The sequence below is a fragment of the Trachypithecus francoisi genome, unplaced genomic scaffold (genome assembly GCF_009764315.1).
Source record: "Trachypithecus francoisi isolate TF-2019V2 unplaced genomic scaffold, Tfra_2.0 Lachesis_group9, whole genome shotgun sequence".
Classification (NCBI taxonomy): Eukaryota; Metazoa; Chordata; class Mammalia; order Primates; family Cercopithecidae; genus Trachypithecus; species Trachypithecus francoisi.
In genome coordinates this window covers 63861473-63887417 of record NW_022681474.1, presented here as the reverse complement: position 1 = coordinate 63887417, position 25945 = coordinate 63861473, and the positions used below count along the sequence as shown (strand labels likewise).

Below are 25945 nucleotides of genomic sequence, written 5' to 3'. Positions count from 1 at the left end.
AAAAATCCTTCTCTTACCATGTTCTTCAACATGTTCAATACATAACTTCACAAACTTTGGTACTGTGCCATTCTCTCTCTGACACAGATTAGCAAGATTGGATCCAAATACCTGATCTGAAAAATATTTATTTTTAAAAAGTCAATCACCTTGCTAAAATTCAGTTCATGAAATGGCTAACCATTCAGAGTGCAACAGAAACATCCAGTGTAACCAAATATTGTTTAGCATGGCCCTATGCCTTATGCAATATGCATCTTGCCTACTTCTCCATTTTCACTTCAAACAATTCATTTCCAAACTCATAAACACCCCCACTCACTCTTGCCTGAGAACCTTTGTACTTTCTACAGCTTTTTCAGAAAGCAATTTTCCACCCAATTTGGCTCCTTCTTATCACTCCTGGTCTCAGCTAAATTGTCACCTACTTTTAATAACCCCTCTGACCATCCTTACCTAAGCGAACCCAATTCCAGACACATCCTATTTATTACTGTGTTAGACTCAGTATTTGCTACTATTTCACAATATCTTGTCTACCTCCCACTTGCGTATAAGTTTCATGAGGGCAAGGACCAAGGACCATGTAGGTCCTGAACACCAACAGGTATTCATAGCACCTAGGCTTGTGCCTAGCACTTAGTAAATACTCGACTATTTTTAAAACTATTAAAACAAGCATATGCCCACCCATCACATATCATCAACATTTGATTTCACAAAATATATTTCAAAGACTCTTCTATTAATCTTTCAACCCAACAGTTTTGAAATTCCATATTAGTGGTAAACGTTCAGGAAAACAAACAGTGTGAAGTGATAAGGACATAAAGTGACAACAGTTTATATTTCTCAGGGAAAAGGCCTGGTGAACAAATTAGCAACAGTTTTTCTATTCATTTATTTGCCAGGCTTTTTTTTTTTTTTTTAAGTTTTTAAAGACTCTAAACTCATCATACAAATTTATATGCTTTATTGGAGAGTACCTGTTATCCATAACTCTTAAAGTTGCTAATTTTAATTACTTAATTAGCTAGTCTCTTCCTAGAAATCTTAAATATCTTTTTTTTTTTTTTTTTTTTAAGACAGAGACTTTATCACCCAGGCTGCACTGCAGCCTCTAATTCCCGTGCTTAAGCGATCCTCCACTCAGCCTCCCAAGTAGCTAGGAATAAGGGTGTGTGACACCATACCCAACTAATTTTTTGTAGAGAAAGGGCCTCTCTATGTTACTCAATCTAGTCTCAAGTTCCTGTACTCAAGCAGTCCTCCTGCCTCCCAAAATGGGGGGTTTATAGATGTGAGCCACTACACCTGGCCTTAAATACCTTCTTAATAAAATTTGCTTATGTTTTAATGCAGATGCTTCACAAATAGACAGCCTTTGCTAGAAGCTTCACAACCATCTGAGTATATACATTATAGACTATATTATCTTTATTTTTATTTATGAATAAATGCCATTGTTTTAAGTCATGTATTAGAAAATTTCACCTTTGGAATGAAACATCCTTGTAAGAACTAAAAGCATACACAAGTAATGTGATTTTTAAGAAAGATAAGAAAAGATTTTGTTAGTCCATTATAGTGCTTATAAATGAAATAACAAGTAAATAAGTTAGAAAAAAGCACCTTATGCTAATTTTTCAATTACCTTAAATGACAGCCAAAGGTAAAAATTATTCGTTCATTTTTCTTTCTACTATTAGTGATATTCAAAATTTCTTATTTCTTGTGATCTTTGCATCTCAAAACTAAACTTCTCATTGTCACAATTTCTAAAAAATCTGCCACCCATCACATCCAAGTAGTTCCTCTGAAACAGGCTTTCCTAAAAGTTTAGTTTGTTATTTGTCTGTCCACTGCTTTAGTTAAAATAAACTTTTTTAAAAATCTATTTTAATTACTTAATGTCTTTTAATCACTGTACTTAAATACTTGAATAAAGAATATTCTTACTGTTTGAAAATGTTTGTTAATTTGAAACATCTTATTTATGTAGGCCAACATTCATTATTATCAACAATACTTCTACCAACCTTTAATATAACCCTTTTCACGAACAGCTTGCAAAGTGGGGCGTCGTGTAAGAAACTTCTTTAAGTTTTTCTTGGTTTTTTTCTGTTCTGAAGAATCTATGCTAGATACTTTAAAGGCTTAAGACAAAAGGACAGGTAATAAGCATTTGTAAAAGTTTTTTTGATACAAGTTTTTCCAGCCAGCATGCAAAACATATTAACCTCACATGTCAAGATCATAGTACAATTCATTTATTTTAACTTTAATGTGGTTTAAGGACAAGATGTGAAGAATTACATTAACACAGAACCCATTTCAAAGTTATAAACCAAACCAAACATTTCATTTTTATCACTAAAAACAGATGACAACCGTACCTTCTATGGTATATCTGCCAAGACATTCCTAATTTACTCTAACATATTCATTATTTCATAAATTATTAACTACTTATCTTTATTGATTGTCCATTAGTTTTAGAAGGTAAAATGACCACCAAAAAGTAAAAATACATAAAATACATAACAAACAAAAGAATCCCTATCTTCACTGAACAAGAAAACTGGAGATACACACAGATATATATAGAAATATAAATACAGACATATAACCATCATAACTATTATACTTGTACTTTAAGCTAACTTTCATCATAATTATTTGTACTCTGAGCTACAAATGGGACTACACGAAAAATGTCCTCCATTGCCTTGAGTCTTGATTTCTTTTTCTGTTATAGTAACAAAAATTCAAAAGGTATATTTCTTGAAAATAATTCTATTTGGGGAAAGTTGAGGGCATGAAGAATCTATAATATAGGGAAAAAAAATCACATTTTTATGTTAAATTGCTACCTGTTGACAATGTCAGTAATAGGCCTCAAGTTCATTAGAAATACAGAAAAGTAGAACTGATTTTCTAATCATTCAGTTAATATGAAGGCCAAAAAGTTCTCAGTTAAATGTGGATTTGTTAAAATGGACTGAACAAAGTACCAAGTCACACAGCTAATGGCCTATTTAAGCAATGTAATTCACAAGGGGCCAACATTAGAAAATGCTTTTCTTAAAGCTGCTTTCACTATGCACCTTTCTGTAGTAACATCTGGAGATAGGAATGCAAGCATCTGTTTACATGCACAGACACACCCTAGTCCAGAGACGGATGCCTGGTGTCCAGTAGGAAATTATGGTACATATTCCATGACTTTTGACTTCTTAAAGTATAAGATTCTATGTAGAATCTTAAACAGTAAGTATATATTTTTAAATCAATAAAGTTCAGCTTGCTAGAGGCCTCAACAGAAACGCACTATACTTCTTCTCTGAAGGCAGCACAACACCTTAAAATTAATGAGATGCCACAGGATGCATACTATGAGGCTGAAAAATGACAATAATGAGTTAAGAAGAAAGAGGGCTGATACAATGAGACTGCACTTGGGATAACTGCATAACCTTTTTGTAACATTGGACATTCCATTCAGCTTTTATATATGTATTTAAAACCTTCAAAATGCTAAGAGAACAAGTTCCAATCCTTAGCAAAATAGGAAAAGGACAACTTACAACGAAGTTTTTTGGGATCCTTTTGTTCCTTTTCTTTATCATGCTTTTCTATTCCTGGTGAATCCGGGAGTATCTCCTCTTCAATTCCTTCATCAGTGTCTACTGCCTATTGGTTAGATATTTCCCAAACATATATTACACTTCTAGTATTACTATAGTTGGAATGGCATAATTCTCACGACGACGATTATAAATGACTCTTCCAAACAATTTTAGGAAACCAATTAACATACAGTATGGATGACTTAGATATTTGACAAATACTTTTTCTCTCCCTACATGGTATCAATTTTAATTTTTTTAAAAAAGAAATTATTGCTGAAAATTCACAGGATAATGTTAGTTTACACTGATGATGACGCTACCTTGCCAAATTTTAATCAACTCCTTATTAGTGACACTAACAGTTAAAAGGTAAGGCTATAGTTTATGGTGAAAAACACAATGGAGCTACATTCTCTGACAACAGTACAAGACTTCTACACACGGACCTGACAAGAGTATCACCCTGTAACAACAGGACAAGACTCATCCTCCAGATTGATGGTTGTCAACTGAAAGAAATCATAGAGCGGCCAGGAGCGGTGGCTCACACCTATAATCCCAGCACTTTGGGAGGCCGAGGCAGGCAAATCACCTGAGGTTAGGAGTTTGAGACCAGCCTGGCCAACATCATGAAACCCTGCCTCTACTAAAAATACAAAAAGTAGCCAGGCGTGGTAGCACACACCTGGAATCCCAGCTACTCGGGAGGCTTAGGCAGGAGAATTGTGTGAATCTGGGAGGTGGAGACTGCAGTGAGCCAAGATTGCGCCATTGCAATCTAGCCTGGACGAGAGAGTAAGACTCTGTCTCAAAAAAAAACAGAAAAAAAGAAATCCTAGGGCTCATCTGTAACTTAACTAAGGTCACTTGTACAGACTAAAGAATGACTGAGTTCTCAAAATGAAAAACCTTTGCTCTGCCGTCACATGGAGATCTTTACTCCACCAGCAATTTATTTTTGTGGATGGTGTAAGGAAGGGCTTCAGTTTTTTCTTGGATTCCCAGCTGCACCAGCACCATTTGCTTCCTCTACAGTGCTCTATCTGGCATAACGTGTCCACAGGTACACGGGTCTGTTTCTAGGTTCTTTACTGTTTCAGAGGTACGTATGCCTATCCCTGCATGGATACCACACTTTATTAAGGAATATGGCTTTTCAAAGACAACATATGATAGTGCAAGTCCTTTTTCTTTCTTCTTCAATAGTATCTTAGGTATTCTTAGCTTTTTGCATTTCTATATAAATTTTAGAATAAGCTTTTCAAGTTCTACCAGAAAAACTACCGGGATTTTAAATGAGATTCAAAAATCTCGAGTCTCTAAATCATTTGGAAGAAAATTTTATCTTTATATTATTGAATCTTTAAATGCATGAACAGGATATACTTCTCATTTACTTAGGTTTTCTTCAGTGTCTCTGAATAAAGATTTGTAATTTTCCCTGCAAAGTTCTTACACCTCTTGCTACATTGAGTCCCTGGTATCTTCTGACACTTTGGAAACAGTGTGTATTTTAAAATTTCTTAATCAAAAATACAGGCCAGGTGCAGTGGTTCCATGCCTATAATCCCAGCACTCTGGGAGGCAAAGGCAGGCAGATCACTGAGGTCAGGAATTCAACAGCAGCCTGGACAACATGGTGAAACCTCATCTCTACTGAAAATACAAAAACTTAGGCAGGTGTGGTGGTGGCACGAACCCAGGAGACAGAGGGTGCTGTGAGCTGAGATCATGCCATTGCTCTCCAGCTTGGGTGACAGAGCAAGACTCTGTCTCAAAACAAAAAAAAAGGAAAGAAAGAAACGTGTGTGTGTGTGTGGTGTGTGTGTGTGTGTGTGTATAAAATCATCTCTCTTCACTTGGCTTATTCCCTGAGCCTGTAGGTCTCAATTAAAAAACAAAACAAAACAAAAATCTACTTTCTCTGCAAGGCCTTCCCTAACTAATACACTAGGTTTGCCCCAATTGGTATTTTTACAGAATGCTGTACACCTCCTACCATCATAACACTCATCACATTTCATTTTATTAACTGTTATCTGTCTTGAATAATCATCTGTCTGTGGCTATAACCTCAGCCTAGGAAAGTGCAGTATCTGACTGTGTGCTGCTATGTCCCCAGTGCGGACAGCATTCACATATTTGTTAAATGAATGCACGCATACTTGCTTTCAAGAGACAGTGAACAGACTACTGTGACTAGAGCTGAAAGTCCATATTGAGTAAAATCGAAGGTACATTTTGAAAAGATAGATTGGGCCTACACTGCTGAATTTTAATGAATCACAGAAAGTTTCTGAGCAGTAGGGGATTAGAAAATTGACATTAGGAAGTTTCATATGGTGACGGCATTAAGGATGAATTAGTGACAGGTGAGATTAAATAGGGAAAAAAAACTGTTCAGGAGGTTACTCTTATTTTGGTATTAAGATATAAAGGCCTGCCCTCATGGTTTCAGTAATAAACAGAAAAGAAAGGACAAGATTCAGAAATATCAGGCAATATTATAAACTCCAAAGGAAGAATTTATATATAGCTTCATAACTAATTTGCTAGAAGAGGTAAAGTTCTCTTTTACTTCCCATAAGTAGTATCTTTCATTTCTCTGTCATTAATATAATATGATCCTCAAAGAAGAGTCATGTCCCCATATGGCAGAAGGCGAAAAGGAGAATATAGAGTATAAAAAAGTGCAAGCCAGGCATGGTGGCGCACACTTATAGTCCCAGCTACTTGGGAGGCTGAATGGGAGGATGGCTGGAGCCAAGGAGTTCAAGGCTGCAGTGAGCTATGATTGAGCCACTGCTCCAGCCCAGGTGATGGCGAGACCCTGTTTCAAATAAAAAAAGTACAGCCCCCAGCTGCTTACTAATGTTCTTACTAATATACCTGCAGAATGTAAACCTGAGATTCTTTTTGGTTGTTGTATATAAAGAAGAAGAAATATACCAGGAACACAAGGGTACTGAACAGCTTGGAGGGGAGGGGCAGAAAAACTAGAGAACTGTCACTAGAAAAGAAAAAGTACTAATGAAAAGGCTACAGCTTCTTTCATTTCACAAGCTCACCTCAGACTTCTTCCACCAAATAGTATTATTTCCAACTCATTCAGTTATTGAATAAATACTACGTACTAAGCACTATTTACCCCTTCTTTTTGAACTATTTTTTTTTTCAGCCAATGACTGATGGGAACATTATTTCAAATCCATTGGTAGCAAACATCACATAAGTGAGAATGTTAAATCATTCACCAGGCCTGGGGGGCTGCTAAATTGACCATTGTTTTTTCCGCCTCTGTCAAAACATATATAAAATGTCTTCTCACATATAGATTGCAATCCGGATATACAATAAGCAATTAAAAAAAAAAAAAGCTCTGAAGTAAAAATTTTACCTAAGTCAAAGACATACCTGATTATTGATTGTACTACTAAGAACTTTAAACCAATCATTAATAACAGTGTCATTGTCGGACTGAATTAGCAGTTCTGTCCCTTGTCGAGTTTTCAGCTTTAGAGAAAAGCAGGGAGAAAAAGAGTATGGTTGGTTTGTGCTTTCAGCAAAATACATGAATACCTTTAATTCAAAGTTAACAAAACCACCAAGAGTAGCTGCCATATACTATGTAACAATGATGTAAGGTTAAAGTACTACATAGCTATGGAATACCTTTTTGGTTTCAAATAATATCAGTTGAATAAAAAAACAAAGTTGTTTCTCACAATAAATTCTTAGAAAAATCTAATAATTTAGGATCCCGAACACCATCACACAAATGCCATAAAACCTGCTGAAACTTGTACGTTTATCACTTAAAAATCCGTTCAAGTATCAAAGTGGTGCATTCTAAATTAGAATAAAGAAATAAAATCTATGATATTTTTACACAACCTGAGAAATTTTTTTCTGTCTCTCTGGCTAAAAAATACAGAAGAAAGAATACATAAAGACTTTCAATATTTCCTACTTAGTAGGTAAATATAATGGCTTAGTACAAAGAGCAGGCATAAATGTCACACCCCTTTTGGGCGGAAGTATTACTAAATTAAGTGTCAGAGCATGAGCTGAAGACAGAATACTATGTATTATTCTATATGAAGGCAATAACTAATTTATGTACAATCTCTGTTTTGCAAGGTTTCTTACACTTAAGTGAGGAAGAATTTTGACACATTTGTGGAAAGCACTCGTCCCATTTTCTGATTAAAAACTGATTTGAGACATATTCCTCAAACAGTTTCACAAATAACGTTTTTAAAAGGTGCCCTCAAAAAATAAATTTTTGAAAAAGTTATATAATATTAACTTGGAAAATACTGGATTGAAGAAAATCTAACTAGATTCTGTCCTTTAAGATGTCACAGGCTTTTGATGTTCTACGGAATATAGGAATAAAATATACACTGCTTCCCAAATTTATTTGACCATGAAACCATTTTTATTCTTATTACCTTTTGAAACTACAAGGCTAATTCAGGAAATAGTGACTTCTTTCACGCAATTTTCTAGAGTTAGTCAAGCCAGTTTACCAATATTGAATGTTTACTGCACATAAGATACTCTGCTCTGTTACAGGTTCTTATTTAAAGGAAAAACATAGTCTCTTTACTTCAGGGAAAAAGAAAAAAAATTGTAATTATCTAATGAGAGAAATAATTGACAAATGATAACCCAGGTACACTAAAATAAATATTTATTGTTATAAATAAAGAAGTAGCCTCATTGTTATGGTGATGCTTGTCATGAGTCTTGGAAGAAAGGGAGCATTTGGCATGGCGAGACTGGCATGGGTTGGTGCTCGAGGCAGAACAATAAAGAGTAAAAATCAGACCGGAAAACCTGGGCTCCACTTGGAAAATAGCAATTAAACCAATCTGTCTACACAACAAAACAGGAAAGGCCTGAGACATGAGACTACAAAAAGAGGCTGGGATCTCGAAGGCTGTCCACAAAATCAGTTGTTGTCTCTGGTTGGATCTCTGTAACCACACCCTTCTGGAATGGGACAGACATTGTTGCTCTTCTGTCAATAGGCTGCTTCTCTTCCCACAACTCTGAATACTTGGCTAGCCTCCTGAACAGTCTTAACCAATGAATACTCTGAAAGTAATGTGCGACTTCCAAATCTAGGTCTTGAGAAGCCTTGCAGGTTCCACCCTCACCCTCTTGGAATCCTGAAGCTGTCACTTGATGCAGCCGGGGGTAGCTCCCTTGAGAATGAGAGATCTTGTGGACAAGGAGGCCTAGCCAACAGTGGGCGCCAACACTAGCCATGAGGTCATCTTATACCATCCAGTTCCAATCAAGCCACTAGATGACTGAAGCCTCACGAATAGTCCTCAGTGAGATAAGAAGAAAAATCACCCAGCTCAGCCCAGGTCAGGCTGAGCAAACAAAACGTTCTTTTGTTAAACCACTAAGTTTTGAGGTGGTCTCTTATGCAGCAATAAGTAACGAATACAGATCATATACTGCTGGGGAGGGTTTGCAAGATAAAATGGAAAAGTTTAAAAAAAAAAAAAACTTTATTTTTTAGATCAGTTTTTGGTTCTAGTAAAATTGAGAAGATATAGCCATAGAGATATCCCATACACACCCTGCCCACCCCCACATACAGCGTCCCCCATTATCAACATTCCCCTTAATTTACTTTTTAATATTAGACTTGGTAAGTAAAGAGAACCACATCCTTTTTATTATTGCTGGGAAAAGACAGGATTTGTGACACAAAGGCTTGTAATATACAGTCTGAGTTCAAACAACTTATGCAAATAAAACCAGTTTTTACACCAGTTTTTTCTTAAATTACAATACCATCTAACTTAATCACCAACTTTGCCTTAACTAGTCACAGTGAAAGACTATTTCTCAAAATAGCTCGAAAAAATAGAACATCCAATTACTACAGTTTAGAATGTGTTATACTTAGAAAAAAATGTATTACCTCAAATACATTCTTTTTGCTGGATTTATCCTTGGAAGCCATCTCAATTGTTGCCCCCTTCAGGTCCACTGTGAACTCTGGTTTGGACTGATTACTGCCGAACTTCATTTTTGAAAAAGAAAAAAACCTTCACATGATACTCACATATATGTGTATTCAAAAAGAATTAAGAACAATTTTATATTTTTAACAATAAATCAAACAGATTTTCTCAAATTCTTCTTTTTCTCTGTTATAAAGTAACAATTTCTACTTTAGAAATTGAAAAATATCTAGAATATATGAATACACAAGTCATAGAAAACAAAATAAAATGACTCAACTTCCATCATAATATATATATATATATGAAAAGCCAAACTGAAATATTTTTTTACCCATCAGAATGGGAAAAAATTTTTTTTCAAAACTATGTTGGTGAGGCTATAGACTAAAAAGGCCTCATATGCAAGTGGGATATAAATTGGAACTACTCCTAGAAAAGAAAAATTGGTAATGCTATATTTGCAAATTTACAAATGCATGTATACTTTGGCTTGGCAGTTCTGCATCTTGGAATTTATCCTAGACTACACACGACTATGTAAAATGCTATGTACACAAAGGCAATACTCTTATATATGTAATAAACAGTATCAGGTAGATAACAAGTGCATTTTCCAACTAATAAACATTCTCTAAACCTGATTCTGTGCTTTCAGTATTTCCTTATTCAGTAGTTACGCTGTTAACAACAAGTTGTGGAAACAGAAAACACTAAGTCCCATATTCTTTTATCTTTGTCAGAAACTGTAATTAAAGACAGACGCTATAAAGCTTCAGCAATTTAATGAGGAACTACAAAAAGAACAGGAAGACAGTTGTTATGGGTGGGTTCAGAAGTACTTAGCTAGCTATTACATTTTGTTAACTAGATAAGGAAAAGATTAGCAAAAGTAGTATAAAATTTATGTTAAATATACATTTACTCTGTACCTTGACATCTTTAAATTTCTGTTTAGTCTGTTAACTAAGAATAAAAAGTAACATTCCTATGGTATTGAAAAGTTTAAAGGTTTTAAAACCTCTAAAATCTACTGAATTGTAATCTAAAGATCATAAAAATCTGTTATAAATATTTCCTACAGAGAATTTCATTTGCTAAAACATTTCAAATCAAATTAACTTGTCATTAGAAATTATCTTACCCAACTTTGTGATAACTTATTCACTATTTGTAATCTCAGTAACTCTATTCAGGAGCTTCACATTTAAAATAGAGTTTGCCTCAACCTGCTCCCTCTTACATCTTTTTAGCTAGCAGTGTTAACTTAAACAAAATTTAGGATTACATAAAATTTATTAGTGGAGTCAATGAAAATTTTGAGATATTACATGGAATTTATTTGTGGAATCATAATAAAAATCACAATAGAAATTGTAACTGTATCCTACAAAGTCTTTGCCTGAAGTACCATTGTCAATCAAAAGACAAATTAAACATAAAGCTGTATGTTGGGCACAGATAACTTCCTGAACAGAAATGATGTATTGCAAAATGTTATCAAGTTTGAACATATATTTAACAAAATGACAAAAATCAATTATTTAATTTGTTGTCATTATACACGCTGTAGATGGTTAGCGCTAAGCTAAGATACAAACAAGAAACCAAATAAGATACCGCAATTAAATATAAATACAATGACATGACATGGAATACTGAAAAAAAAAAAAATGCAATCAGTATAGCTGGCAACATTTTGTTAGTTATTATTTTCCAAAAGCTAGTCCCACTTTTCTCTACTGTAATCAACCTCCCCACCAACGTATTCATGGCAAAGAAAACATAATTATTGTGGCAAAGGGCATGCAACAGGAACACATACAGTGACAGCTGAAACAGGATCAGACTTTACATATGCAACAGCAGGCCGACGACGGACAGAGTTTTTCCAAGAAGAAAGCAGCGAAAGCAAGAGCTCAGAGACTGAGCCTTGTTGGCAGAAGGACTTGATGGAAAAGGGAAGAAAATGATGATGTCATAACAATGCACAACAGCAAAATAACACACAAGAGAAAAGCATAATGGAACCAGACAAGACAAAGATACAATTCTATATGAAGACATACAACACAAGCAAAGCTCAACTTCCAAATATCTTTGCAAAGGTCCTAGAATTTATCCTGATGATTATTATATAAATTCATGTTTTATTTTTAAGATGAATGCTTTATAGAATTTATCTTAAACAGACTTGTGTTAGCCATTGACAGGAGTCATGTCAGGCCCTTCACGATCTTGATTAGACCCTGTCCAAAATCCCCTAGCTTCCTCCTCATGCCCTGCTGAGTAGTATCTTCTGGTGTCCCTTTCCAAGTCATCTCTTGGGAGTAGCCCTACCATCTCACCTGCCTTTCCCTTCGTCTAGGACACTGATACTTCCTCTAGGAGACAGGGAATTTTGTCCTCTGGAGGACATCTGGTAACGTTTGGAGATATTTTTAGTTGTCACAACTACGGGCAGGGTGCTAGTCATCTACTAAACACCCTAGCATGCACAGGACAGCCCCCCCACAACAAATAATTATCTGGCCCAAAAGAGTGACTATTTTTAGAAATTTAAAAGCATGTACAAATGAATGTTTGAATAACTACCAGTATCTATGGGTTGATTTTTTAAATGCTCAAGGACTATGATGAATGATAACTGAAAAGAAGCAGAACATATGTCATGTTACACTGAACCTGTTCACTTGTCAGTCTTCCCCACTACTACATAAGCTTTGAAGACAGGGACCATGTTATTTCTTTCTAAACCCAAAGCTTAACAATGCCCAGAACACAGCAGGCTTTTAGGTCTGTTGAACAAACAAACATACACACATATACTTCTGAGGTGAAATGAGGTGAGAAAAAAGCAAATGTAAGTTTATGTTACTGATACAGCAATCCAGTAGATAACTCTTTTCCATTCCAGAAAACCACTGGAAGGTATATGTCCTAGAGGAGAAGAAAAGGCTCACTAGATTTTTGGATGAGGCAGCACCAATGTAAAATATTTCTTATAAAGTGAAATTGCATGCAGCCTCTGTGCATTTCATTTACTCAATTTTAACCATCCACTCTCTGCAAAAAAAAAAAAAAAAAAATCAATACAAACCATGAATAATTTTTAAAAACTAGGACTCTGAATAGCGTGGGTGACTTTGCTCAGTGTTCCATCAATGAGTACATGCCCTCTAGTGAGTACAAGATTTGAACTTGCTGTTTCCTCAAGTGGATCTCAAGTTTTTGTACTAAGTGTGAATCTAATTTTTAAAGAACTATATAGATTTCTCCTGTAATGTGGCCCTTTAACATAAGCCATTCAAACTCAACTGAAGGAAAAGTTATTCCTCCTAAAACCAAAGGAAATATGGGCTCTGCTAGAGATCAGTTTCTGTATAGCATCTTCCTGAGGAATATTCAAGAGCAGTTTTCACTTGAGGTGACTGTTGGTTTTTTGGCTTATATTTTAGCCTTAGAATCTTATCCTCGGGTAAGATGTGATTTTGCTGTATAAAGATAATACATTTTACCTATAACAGATCTAGTTGGTGACTGAGCAGATCAACAAGGCTAGAATTCTTTAACATTCCTTTCAATAATCCCAATTCCAGAGTTAAAGAGCATCTTGTTTCTCTAAATTTTGTTATTTATGAATATTGTGGGGTCCTAATACATTATACACACTTATATGATTTTTAAATAATCTTACTTCCTTTTACTTATTAGGCCATCCAAATTAGTTCTCGTTCCCTTAAATATGTAGTGATGGGTAAAATAAAACAGTCTGAGGTTTTAAAATTAGTCATAAAATACAAATTAAGAATTGACTGTACAACGAAGCATTTTACCACATTTTTAATCTTGTTTAGTCTTTACTGAGACTATAAAATGGTGTGGTTATGTTTTTTTAAATTATACCTATCTGAAATGATTATATTATTAATACTATATCAATAGTAATAAGATGTCATTTGAAAGGTAAAAATTAAAATAGTGACTCCCTATAATTAAAAATTCATTGAGAATTCTAAAATTTCAAAATTGGTTAGTTCAGTAAATTTTAAACTATGCTTTGGTTATTGCCACATGGTAACATAGTAATACAACCTTGGCTGATAAACACAAATACCTCACCTCCTTTGTCAGTACTAGTTTTAATCATGAGTTCTAAATCATGTAAGATCTTCTAGAGTGAAAACTTTAAATTAAAAAAAAAAAGTTACCATCCTGTGCTAACGATTATGTACTAGAAGGTATTCATTTAACATCTTTAATTTTAAAGTTTTCATTTCATTTAAATCACGTACAAACCTGCCCACCTATAGGATGCTCTGTCTACTGGTTTCATCTGTACCTGCCACAACCTTCAGTCTTTAAGTATCAGTAATTATCAAATAAGTGACCACTATCCAGCTGTCTTCAGATACTTTTAAAAATGACTTATTAATCTATTATTGCTTCTCCATTCCTTTTCTTTCATCCGTTTTCTTCACTCAATTTCAAATAAAAGTTGAGCCATAAGTAGGAAGAAAGAAACAATTACACAGTGCTCTAGAAATGCATTAATGCGAAAGAGCCCCACATGTTTCACCTTGGGGAAAAAGAGAAAGACATAATTATCCATTTGCTTTAAGATATATCAAACCAAATTTCAACCCTTTCACGGGTCATTTCCACTGGAATGGCCGAAGAGGGAGCAAATTAAAGGATTAGTAAAGCAAAACAGAAGAAACTATCTAGAATGTTCACATCCATGCTCAATTCATGTGGATTTTTAGGTTTCCTCATCAGAGAAGCTGAGGACTAACATGTTCTGTGTCATTTGGGGTTCAGAACCACGTTGCATGGCTGCAAGATAAATGTGGACGGCTAAAATTTGCTTAAATTTTATAAATGGACTTTTCTTTCATCAAACATAAGATCCATAGGTTTTGTATTAATTTTAAAGAAACTCATTAATTGTAATAAAATATTGGTTACGATAGAATATGAGGTAGACAAAATACATTCAGAATAACTTTATTTTAAATTTTACTTGAGCATTAGCACTTCAAACTCAATTACCAAAAACTTTCAGAAATAGCCAGAACATGGATTCTAGAGCCAAAAAGCCAAAGTTCTAAACCCAGATCTGCCACTTGGTAGCTGTAAGACCTTGAGCAAATTATTATACTTAACTGTTTTATACCTCATTTTCTCATCTATGATAGGGGAAGGGCGAGATCAGAGCAATAGCTACCCCAGTGTTAAGGAGACAATATATACACAATCCTCTGCACCGAGAACATATGTGGGATACATAATGAGCATTCAAAAAATGTAGCTATTATATGTCACAAATTATAATTTTTAATGTTTGTATTGCAAATAACTGAAGAATAGAGTAATGATAGTAAGCACTCAAATATGTAAAAAGCTTCAAAATCCCAAAAGTAATGGTGACATTTCTTTTTCTTTTGAAAGCTGGCTGACAATCCAGACACTGACACCTGAAACACTGATTCGTAACCAATGGTCAGATCACAATTCAAGATACAGCTTGCCACATTACTGTTTATTTTCTGACTAAATATCTGAAGGAGCAGTCACAACAGCAAAGCTTTAATATCCTGAAAATGAATCAAGAAATGTATTTGCTCTATAATGACCAAGTAATGAGCCCACTTTTCAGTTGAATGGATAAAACAGAATCTATTGATTTTAATAATAACACTAATTAGACTGTCCTACTCACTCTTTTTCTCTCATAAGTTAAAATGAATCTTTAAGAAAAGTTTATTTATTTTTATTTGCACACTAGCTGTCACTAAAAGGACTCTGGAAATTACCTTTTGAAATTCAGGTACGATACTATTCACATAATTTAAATGTATAAAATCTCCAAAGAGAAGAAATACTTACCCAACTTGTGCTACTTCCTTGAGTTTTGGTAAAAAGTAAAGAAGAACCCTGCAACACCGCCCAAGAAGACAACCAGTTCTTTCTGTAATTGTAAGAATGACCGATTAAAGCTCCAATCTCGAGTTCTTTCTGCCAAATTCAAAAAATTAAGACCTACTTAGCTCTTATCAATGTTATCTACGATTTACAGCCCTTGTTGACATTTTAGTTGTTTTTGTTGGGGATAGATACTAATGAAATTTACAGTCATTTTATGGTTCAAACCTGATAATGAAGGCCGCAAAACAAATGAAGTTAATCAGAGAAGTAAGTTATCACAAATAACTATGAATGAATGATGCATGTAATTATGTTCACGTGAAATTAATACAGCACTTTGTGATCAAAGACACTAATTTATTTTAAAGTCACACAAATGGAATATTGTATTTGTCAAGAATTCTTACTCAGAAGTGAAAATTAGACAAACACACTTCCCTCACTCACCTAATTCTTTACACAGACTGTTTTACATTTCTTGGTGATCTGCCTTCCCCTAATTGGGTTGGAGTACCCAGGTAGTAGGTACTAGGTACATTACAAGCATACTGATAATTGTACACTGATAGACCACATGACATTTAAAAAAAATTTTTTCCTGTATTACAAAAGCAACACATATATGGTGCGCAAAAACTCTGAATACAAGATGCGTAAAGGAAAGGGAATCTCATTGCTTCTCCCTCAATCCATACTCCAGAGGTAACCAATGTTAAGACTTTGGTGTAATACGGGGCTTTTAAAGAAACTGTCCACCTACCTACTATCCTATCTCCAGATACAGAGGTACGCCTCACATAGCATATGTTATTATCAGTTGACCCATTTAGAACTTTAAAGCTTTTGAATACTATACCCCAGCCAGATTCCCCTCAACTTCTCCCTTATCATATTAGAGATCTTTATGTAAATGTTTCTGTCATAGGAATTGTAAATTATTTGAAAAAAGAAAACAGTTTTTATTTATTTTTTTATCTACCTCAGGTCTAGCACGGTACTTTTCAAACAGAAGATATGAATCAGTGTTTACAAGTAGGAAAATAAATTAAAATTACCCTATATGAGGACACAGTTGCTAGGAAGCTAAAATGAATGTCAAATCTGTCTACCGCATGGATTTATTAAAGCTTTCCTTATAGCCAAACATATGGCCAACTTTATAAAAACCTCTAAAGGAGGTTTATTTTCTGTTTTCAGAATGTAGAATTTAGTATCTATCAATAAGACCTATTTTTTAAAAAATTACTTTTTATGTCTACTTGAACTTTATGGATTAAGAGAAGTGAAATAAAGTTAATTACTATTAAGTTTCTATGTTTCCATTTATTTCCTGTGTTTTTTTGCTTATGTTTGTTAATGCTACTTTATTTGGTAAATGGTGATTCCTAATAATTACATCTTCACTGTGGACTTCTCCACATGCTTTACCATTTTAAATACTACCTTCGTAATGCTTTATGCTCTCCCCCTGGGATGAACTTTGCTGAGATCCCTAGTCTTGCTTTACTTTCTATACCTTCAAAACACCTTATTGCTTTTTTTTTTTTTTTTCAATTTTTCTCAATCATCTTTTGGTGTTTCTTTTACATATAAAATTTGGTTAAGTTTTGCTTTTTTATGCTTCAGTCTGAGCAACTTTTTCTTTCAATAGATGAGTATAGTCCATTTACATTTACTGATATTGGTATTATAGATGGTGCTTTTTCTGTCATCATTATTTCATTTTCTGGATCTCAAGATATTTTAGAAGTATTTTAATTTTTTGTAAATTCATTTTATACTCTCAGTCTTCTATTTCTTTAGATATCATCTACTGACTCCCTACTATGACAAATACTTAAATTAGCCTATTTCCACTTTAAGTAAGCTTTTTTAGTTCAATTTTCAAAATGAGAAAAACTGTAGAACTAGTAAATATATATCTGAGAACAACTATTGAATATTTAAATAGTGAAATAATGACTATTGTCTCAAGGACTAAGCACTTGTGTGACTTAGTTGCAAGGTGAATTAGTCACATTTTTTTTTTCCTGGAACCCAATTTTTTCTCCTGAAAAAACAACTGATGTACATACTACAGTTATTCAGACTTGGATATGTGGCAGGCAAACATTACCTTAAAAATAAATGAAGTTTTCAAAGAAAACAAATAATATTATTTATAGGCAATAAAAAATTCAAACTTTCAACATGAGGCTGGGCGTGGTAGCTCATACCTGTAATCCTAGCATTTTGGGAGGCTGAGACGTGTGGATCACCTGAGGTCAGGAGTTCAAGACCAGCCTGGTCAACATGGTGAAACCCCGTCTCTATTAAAAATACAAAAATTAGCCGGGCGTAGTGGCACACACCTATAATCCCAGCTACTTGGGAGGCTGAGGCAGGAGAACTGCTTGAACCTGGGAGGCAGAGATTACAGTGAGCCAAGGTTGCACCACTGCACTCCAGCCTGGGCGACAGAGCAAGATTCCGTCTCAAAAACAACAACAACAACAACAACAACAACAAAGCTTTCAACATGAATGAACCTTAAGGACATTACGCCAAGCAAAATAAACTAGTCACAACAATCAAACATATACCATATCATTCCACTCATACAAAATATCTAAGGTAGTTAAAATCACAGAAACAGCAGAAAGGTTATCAAGGGCTGGGGGATGGAGGAAGAGGGAATTAGTGTTAGTAGGTATAGAGTTTCAGTGTTACGAGATGAAAAAGTTGTAGAGATCTGTTACACAACAATGTGAATATACTTAACACCACTGAGATGCACACTTAAAAATGGTTAAGATAGCAAACTTACATATTTTTTTACCACCATAAAAAAAAAAACTGAAGCTTTCAAACAGAAAGTAGAATTTTGGAATACCTGGCATCTGCTACAGTGGATTTGACAATTTCCCAATACTTTTCTGACAGTACTGATGTGTGATTCTTTGATATTATAAAATAAAATGTGTAAACATTTGAGAAACGAGCAAAGTTAGAGAACTAGTATTTTACAAATGACCTGCAAGATATTATAAAATTAAGCATGGGCAAAGATTCACTCAGATGCAACAAAGACCAACAGTTTTTAAAGTAACTGAGTATGAACCGTTCACTGGCAGTTTTTCAGAGTCTTCACTACAACCAACCCTCGACAAACTACCATTTGTAGAGTTTCGGAGCAGCAGGAAAATGCACAATTATCTGAACATATCTTAAAACATTCCTCCATTTTCCACCTTTAGCTGTGAAAGGGAGGATTTTTTTCACATACTTCAAACAAAATAATATGTCACAACAGACTGACTGCAAGCAGAGATGAAAATTCAGCTGTTTTCCATTAAGCCAAATACTAAAGATTTACAAAAAATGTAAAACAATGCCTCTCTTCTCATGGAAATTTTTTGTCTTAGAACACACAGTTTTTCTTCAAAAAATTTTTGTATCAATTTGTAATAGGTTATTTTTTAAAGAATTATCCTTAAAATTTGTTTTAATTTCTCACAGTATCTGTAGATATAACCTATAAGGTTATAGATACAGACCAAGGCTCTTTAGAATATTCAGTAATTTTTAAGCATTTAAAGGAAATTTCAGACCAAAAAGTTTAAGAACCACTAATACATAGCAAATTAAAGAAGATTTTGCTTAACTCTACGTAAATAAATTTGAAGATGATAGAACAGATGATTTCCTTAGGCAAATATTAAACTGAAAAAAATACTCCAAAAGAAGGGAAAGTCTAAATCATAGGAAACAACAAAAGCAAAGAAAGTAGTCCAAGAGCTATCTGCACTACATATTCCCAAAATGGAGAAAGAAAAATAAAGACTCAATTCACAACTGAATTCTACCAAAGAACAATTTAAGGGATACATAATTGTAGTATTTATAAAGCTATTTCAGAGCACTTTAAAAAAAATCTAACTACCAAAGTCTGACAAAAGATAGTTCCACGAAAGCAAACCTAAAAAACTCAATTACATGTTAATTTAAAACTCTTTAAATGCAACTTACATTACATAGAGTTTATTTCCTTAAATCACTAGGATTTCCTTAAATCACATTAACCAAAAAATCCAACAATCCAATAGAAAAACAGACAAAGGGTATAAAGAGACAATTCAACAAAAAGGAAATACCAACAGTTTATGATACCATAACCCACTAAAAAGGAATGCAAATAAAAACATCATTTTCCCTCTTCTCTCTCCTGGCAAAAATCAAAGAATTTAACAACATACTAAACTCGCGAAAGGTGTGCAGGAATGCACGGCTACTGGAGGCAGAAACAGATTCAGTATCTTACAGTGCAATTTGGAACACTGTCAAAATGACCTTGTAAGTGGCCCAGCAATTCCACTTTCTATAAAATTTATTTTATGGGCAGATTTGCATACTTGCAAAATGAGTCATGCAAGATGCTAAATGTAATATTACATGTACTAGCAAAAATGATATACAACTGACATGTCTACCAACAGACAGGTGTAGTTAAAAACTTGCAAATAAATAATAGGTAAATAAACTATATAGTACAGCCAAACAATATACAACTATGCAGCAATTTAAAAACAATGTGGCAGCTCGACAAGCAAGAAGTGAAACCACCTCCAAGATAAATTGTGAAAAGACTATGTTTAGAAAATTAATCTCTATGCATACAAACATATACATATATATCCTATCTCTGCAGGAAAGCACTAGAATTCAGGAGACTTAACACTGGTTGCCTCTGGGGAGGGGAAGTAAAGATGGCTGGGGGACTGACTTTTCACTCAATACTTAGTCTACCTTTGTTTTTTACCGTATGCATTTACTGCTTACTGAAAAAAAAAATTAAAGCAAATGCATCCTCAGAACCCTCTGCCTCATTACCTCTTAATATTACTTAGGAAATATGTCAAGACAAAGGAAATTTTTCATAAATCTCATGACAATCTTACATATGTGATTACATAGAAAACAAATGGTGATTCTTCAGAACCTATTGTTTATATTAAAATAATTATATTGAGAATTTTTAATTTATTTCAATCAGATGAATCATGTAAGAACATTAATGACTTGTGTACTTACCGAACCTTTTTCCCATTTTCAGCAATTTTTGTTACATTTAATAATCCATATTTCTCTTGATCCTATGGAACAGAGTAATACTGTTTATACATCACTTACATAGACAATGAGGTCCAAGTTCTTACATATGACTGAACCAACATGGTCTCGTTCTCCAAAAATTAGCTTAAAAGAAAATATTAGTCAATGTGTAACATGCATAGTTCTAGAATATATTAAGAATATAACTTCCCTAATACTTTTGTAGTTTTTTCTTAATTTTATAATTAAACATTTCCTTTTCTCCTTAAGTCACAGCAGCTATTAGATACTTTGCTATCAAATTAGATTTCTATATGAACAAAGCAGCACTGAAAAATAATTTATGTCTTTCTATTCAAAGAAAGTAATACAATGCTACAACAATAAATTCTAGAAAAAAGGAATGATTTACTTTGCTGCTATTTTACAACTACATAATCTGAAAATTATTCAATATACTAACTCACTTTGTCAAAATGTAAAAATAGGCAGACCAAATACTGTGTCTATATTTAATAAATTACTCAAAAGTTAATTGGTATCATGTACAGAACTTGCCTTAATGTAGCATAAAAATTCAGCACGTGCTTTATTAAGCATATTATCAGACTGTGAGTTCCACTCTAGATAAACTAGATTTATTAGCCAGCTGATGTCAAAAACAGTGACACAAGCTTTATCATCAAACCCTCTGAAGGCAAAAGCCATTGTACTAAAGTTAATGTTAGCTTAAAATTCTTTCAGATGGAAACCAAGATGCACTTTCTCACTGCTTTAGTTTCCTAGAAGCAAATGAAATTAAAATGAGTTGAGTCCATGCGTTGTCTGTACATAAGAAAACAGTCAATTTTAATTCAACTAAAGCACTCGTGCACACGCACTCTCTCTCACAAGGAAGAAATATTCCCAATTTTATTTAACTGATTACTCTGCTATATTTTCTCAATGTACTTTAATCAGAAAATACACATTTTTCTGCATGAGAGATAAACATAATATTATTTTTCTACCAATGTCTGAAAGTTTTGTCTGGTCTGATTAAAAACTGACATCTGTAGACAAAGCTGACAAACTGTTACGTCAATTTACATTTTTGGTATACTGGGGACTTGGGAAATGGCCCATATGAACTTTCATTGTAATTTTTTCATAAAACGTAGCTTAAATCTCCTTAGATATGCAAGTCTGATATTCTTCATAAGAACTATGTTGCTCCTCAACAAAAACATTAATAACATAATTGTAAGTAGGTGTAGTTTTTTTTTTCTTTTTCTCATAAACCCTCATGTTGAGAGCTGACTTTCAACAGATCACAGCAAGGGAGCTACGTAAGATGTTAAATAAGAACATTTTTAATTTGCTCCCCGCACCCCTTAAAAGCAGGGAGAAAACAAATCTTTCAATCATATGGGAACTAAGTAACAACATTAATCTGAGTGGATGGGCACTGATTACTTGAGCTAGGGAACACAGGAATTGGAAAGGCAGAGAGGTGGGAATTAAGCCCATTTTTAAAATGCCACAGCTGAATTTGTGTTATTTAAAAAAAAAAAAAAAAAAAAAAAGCAGAGGCAGGAAGGAAACACAGGCATCAAATCAGGAAGAAAAATGAATGGAATAGCAGTAGTGACAGACAGCCTAAGCCTAAGGATGAGAAGGAAGAGTCTAGATCAGGGATTCTCATCCAAATCAATGGATGGACCGAAACTGGCACAAAACCACGCATGCATATATGCATCACTCAAAGAAAAGGTCCAGAACTTTCACCAAATGGTCACAGGGATCAAGACCCAAGTACTAATGCTCTAAGTATTAATCACTAACTTGAATGTAAAGAACAAAATTTGCTACACCCAAAACGTACAAATACAAAGAACAATTCCCATACAATGTGAAACGTGCTATGAGAAAGTTATGCCTAACTCAATCTGGGAGAGAAAGAAATCAGACAACCTCCTGGGGAGCTTAACACTTGAACTAAGGAACAGGAGTCCGCTAGACAGAAACAGCAGGAGGTAAAAACAACCAACAGTGAAAGGCACAGGGGCTAAAGACAGCATTTCATATCTGAAGGGCTTTAAATTCCCTCAAAAGTATTGGGTGAAGTGGAGAAGTGGCAAGAAATGAGGTAGCAGAAAGAATGCACTAAGAAAGGGTACCATGACCAGGGACCAACTAGAAAACTATTTTAATCATTACTATAAGAGACGATAGGCCGGGTGCGGTGGCTGAAGCCTGTAATCCCAGCACTTTGGGAGGCCGAGATGGGCGGATCACGAGGTCAGGAGATCGAGACTATCCCGGCTAACACTGTGAAACCCCGTCTCTACTAAAAAAATACAAAAAATTAGCCGGGGGAGATGGCGGGCGCCTGTAGTCCCAGCTACTCGGGAGGCTGAGGCGAGAGAATGGCGTAAACCCGGGAGGCGGAGCTTGCAGTGAGCTGAGATCTGGCCACTGCACTCCAGCCTGGGCGACAGAGCGAGACTCCGTCTCAAAAAAAAAAAAAAAAGAGAGACGATAAAGACCTGAATGTGGTGGCAGTGAGAGAGAAGAGGGGCCCAATTTGACAGATTCAGGAGACAAAATTGACAGGGATTTTTGTGAGGGCAAGAGCACAGATCTTGGGGAAACTGCCAAGCTTAAGCAACTGGGTAGCTGGTGATATCTCCACTTCAACGTTACTTTAGGGCTTTTCCTGACCACTTTTAAGTAAACTTCCCATTATTTACGACTGCCTGTTTGTTTGCCTCACTGTACTTACTACAGACTAAATGTTTGTGTCCCCCAAAATTTGTATATTGAAATCGAATTATCAAATGTAATGATACGTGGAGGTGGGGCCTTTGGGAGATAATCAGGTCATGAAGGCGAAGCCCACATTAATGTAGTTAGTGCCCTTATAAAAGGGAACCCTTGTTATTTCCGCCATGTGTGGACACAGTAAAGAGGAATCATCTATGAACCAGGAAGGTGCCCTCACCAGACAGTGAATTTAACAGTGCCTAGATCTTGGACCACCCCTCAGACACCAGAACTGTGAGAAATAACTTTCTGTTGTTTATAAGCCACTCAGTTTATATTTTTGCTATAGCAGCTCCAATGGACTAAGACACACTTGATGCAAAGTATAATTATGTATTTTTTTTTACTTTTATTACTCATTATCCACTCCTTTAGGCCGTAAGTTGGAACCACATCTGTTATGTTCATCAATAACCACTGCCTAGTACCGTATCTAGTATGTAGTTGGTATTCAATACGTATATGATAAAGTAATTTACCAACAAATTAACAGTACTATAACAATGAAGAAATATAAGAGGGTCAGTAACAGAGAAAGCTTTAACTTTTAAATAAGTTTTTGAATTTGACATAAAATAAATAGGCAGATGAGTAATACAGGTTCGGATACACAGGTAAGAGTTAGGAAAAACATTTAAGGCAGGGCATGGTGGCTCATGTCTGTAATCTCAGCACTTTGGGAGGCCAATGCAGGCGGATCACGAGGTCAGGAGTTCAAGACCAGCCTAAGATGGTGAAACCCCATCTCTACTAAAAATACAAAAATTAGCTGGGCATGGTGGCAGGCGCCTGTAATCCCAGCTACTTGGGAGGCTGAGACACAGAACTGCTTTAACGTGGGAGGCAGAGGTTGCAGTCAGCCAAGATCGCACCACTGCACTCCAGCCTGGGTGACAGAGCAAGACTCCATCTCAAAAAAAAAAAAAAAAAATTTAAACAGATTTTTATTTCATACTATTTAGTATACTTTCTCTACATAATATGTGTCAAAATCAACCAATGTTTTCGTGTTGCTTACCAAAGAAGCTTCATTAAAAATATCTTAAGTCCCATAAAATATATACAAACTTATACATGAATATTTGTTGGTCTAAATATTTGATACTCTAAAAGAAACTTTATATTAAAAATAAGCAGGAATGCTTTAATAAGGACTAGCAAATTATGGTTAAATTGAGTAACAATATTATTCTATCCTAACAGGCAAGAACACAATAAACTTCAAATTCTACTAGGTAATCTCAGAAAAATTATACAGGTTCATAATTACTTTGCAGGCTCCAGAATTTCTAATCGATGTTGCATTCTTTTGGTAAAGTAGGTAGTTCTCAATTTAGGCTAACAAGTGTGATATACCAAAACCAATATACCTGTTCAAAATCCTCACCTTTAGTTAATTGTGTAATAATGAGATTTTTAAAATATAGAATAAGTAAACTTGCACAATTATACCTAGAGCATTGAAAAAACACCAATGTAATGAAACATCCAGAATGGGTAAATCCATACATAGAAACAGAATGCAGGCTAGTGGTTATCAAGGACAGGGGCCTAGGGAGGGTGAAATGGGGAGTGACTTTTAATGGGTATGGGTTTTACTTTGGGGTGATGAAATGTCCTATAACTATCAGAGGTGACAGCTACACACATTGTAAGTATATTAAATGCCACTGAATTGTACCCTTTAAAATGGTTACTGGTTAGTTGTATGTTACATAAATTTTATCTCAATAAAAATAAATTTTTTAAAGAGCCAATGGTTATAAAAATAAACGTTCATGTTTTTTAAAAAGGCTTAGAATAGTAATATTCAACGAAAAAAATAAGCAAACTTGTCCATTAATACTTCAATAATCATTAAATTTTAAAATGTCTTTTTCTCTTAATTGATTAATGCATATTAATACCATAAGTGGAAATACAACATCAAAGCTCGTTTCCAAAATGCATATTCTAAAACTTTACTCAGTATTCAGTAATTGGGAAATTTTAAATGCATATTCTCATAGGTACATTGGGACAAATAAAGAATAGCTTCTTAGAGCAGCCCAAAAAACCTATTTAATCCATATTGTAGTCAAATTGTAGAAGAATATATTATTGGTTTTTAAAAAATGTATATTCTGCCTATTTCAAGTAGATTTAAAGGGACTACAAAAAGTAACAATAACCATTTAAAAATTAGAAAAAAGAAAAAGTTAACATGTTTAAAATTTATGTTAAGGGATGAAATTTTAAATGTGGTTTGATTAAAAGAGATATACGAGCAATTTGCAGGGATTTTTAGAGAGACATTAGGGAACTAAAAATGATGATGATATAATTTCCACTTCTAAATCTGTAGCTTCCTTCTTTCTTATCATTAAGCCTTTATACCAATCAGATTTTAACTTGCAAAGAAAGAGGGAAATATCTCCCTGTAGTAACCGGGTAAGAATGAGAAAGAGAGGCAAGACTGCTAGAAGCCATGCAAGTGCAGAGGAGGAACCAGAGGGCAGA

At 34.5% G+C, this 25945-nt stretch overlaps 1 protein-coding gene across 7 annotated transcripts in view; it reads right to left on the bottom strand.

Annotated features, from left to right (window-relative positions):
* The window catches only part of ARHGAP12 (Rho GTPase activating protein 12), a 125152-nt gene that overhangs the window by 4307 nt on the left and 94900 nt on the right, over nucleotides 1–25945 (bottom strand). For all 7 annotated transcript variants that reach the window (XM_033209943.1, XM_033209945.1, XM_033209946.1 and 4 more), the window contains 7 exons: nucleotides 20621–20682; nucleotides 15512–15593; nucleotides 9580–9681; nucleotides 7047–7145; nucleotides 3588–3693; nucleotides 2040–2156; nucleotides 18–116 (listed from right to left, as the gene is read on the bottom strand). In XM_033209943.1, the coding sequence (XP_033065834.1) occupies nucleotides 18–116; nucleotides 2040–2156; nucleotides 3588–3693; nucleotides 7047–7145; nucleotides 9580–9681; nucleotides 15512–15593; nucleotides 20621–20682 (667 nt within the window). The remainder of the gene's footprint in view (nucleotides 1–17; nucleotides 117–2039; nucleotides 2157–3587; nucleotides 3694–7046; nucleotides 7146–9579; nucleotides 9682–15511; nucleotides 15594–20620; nucleotides 20683–25945) is intronic.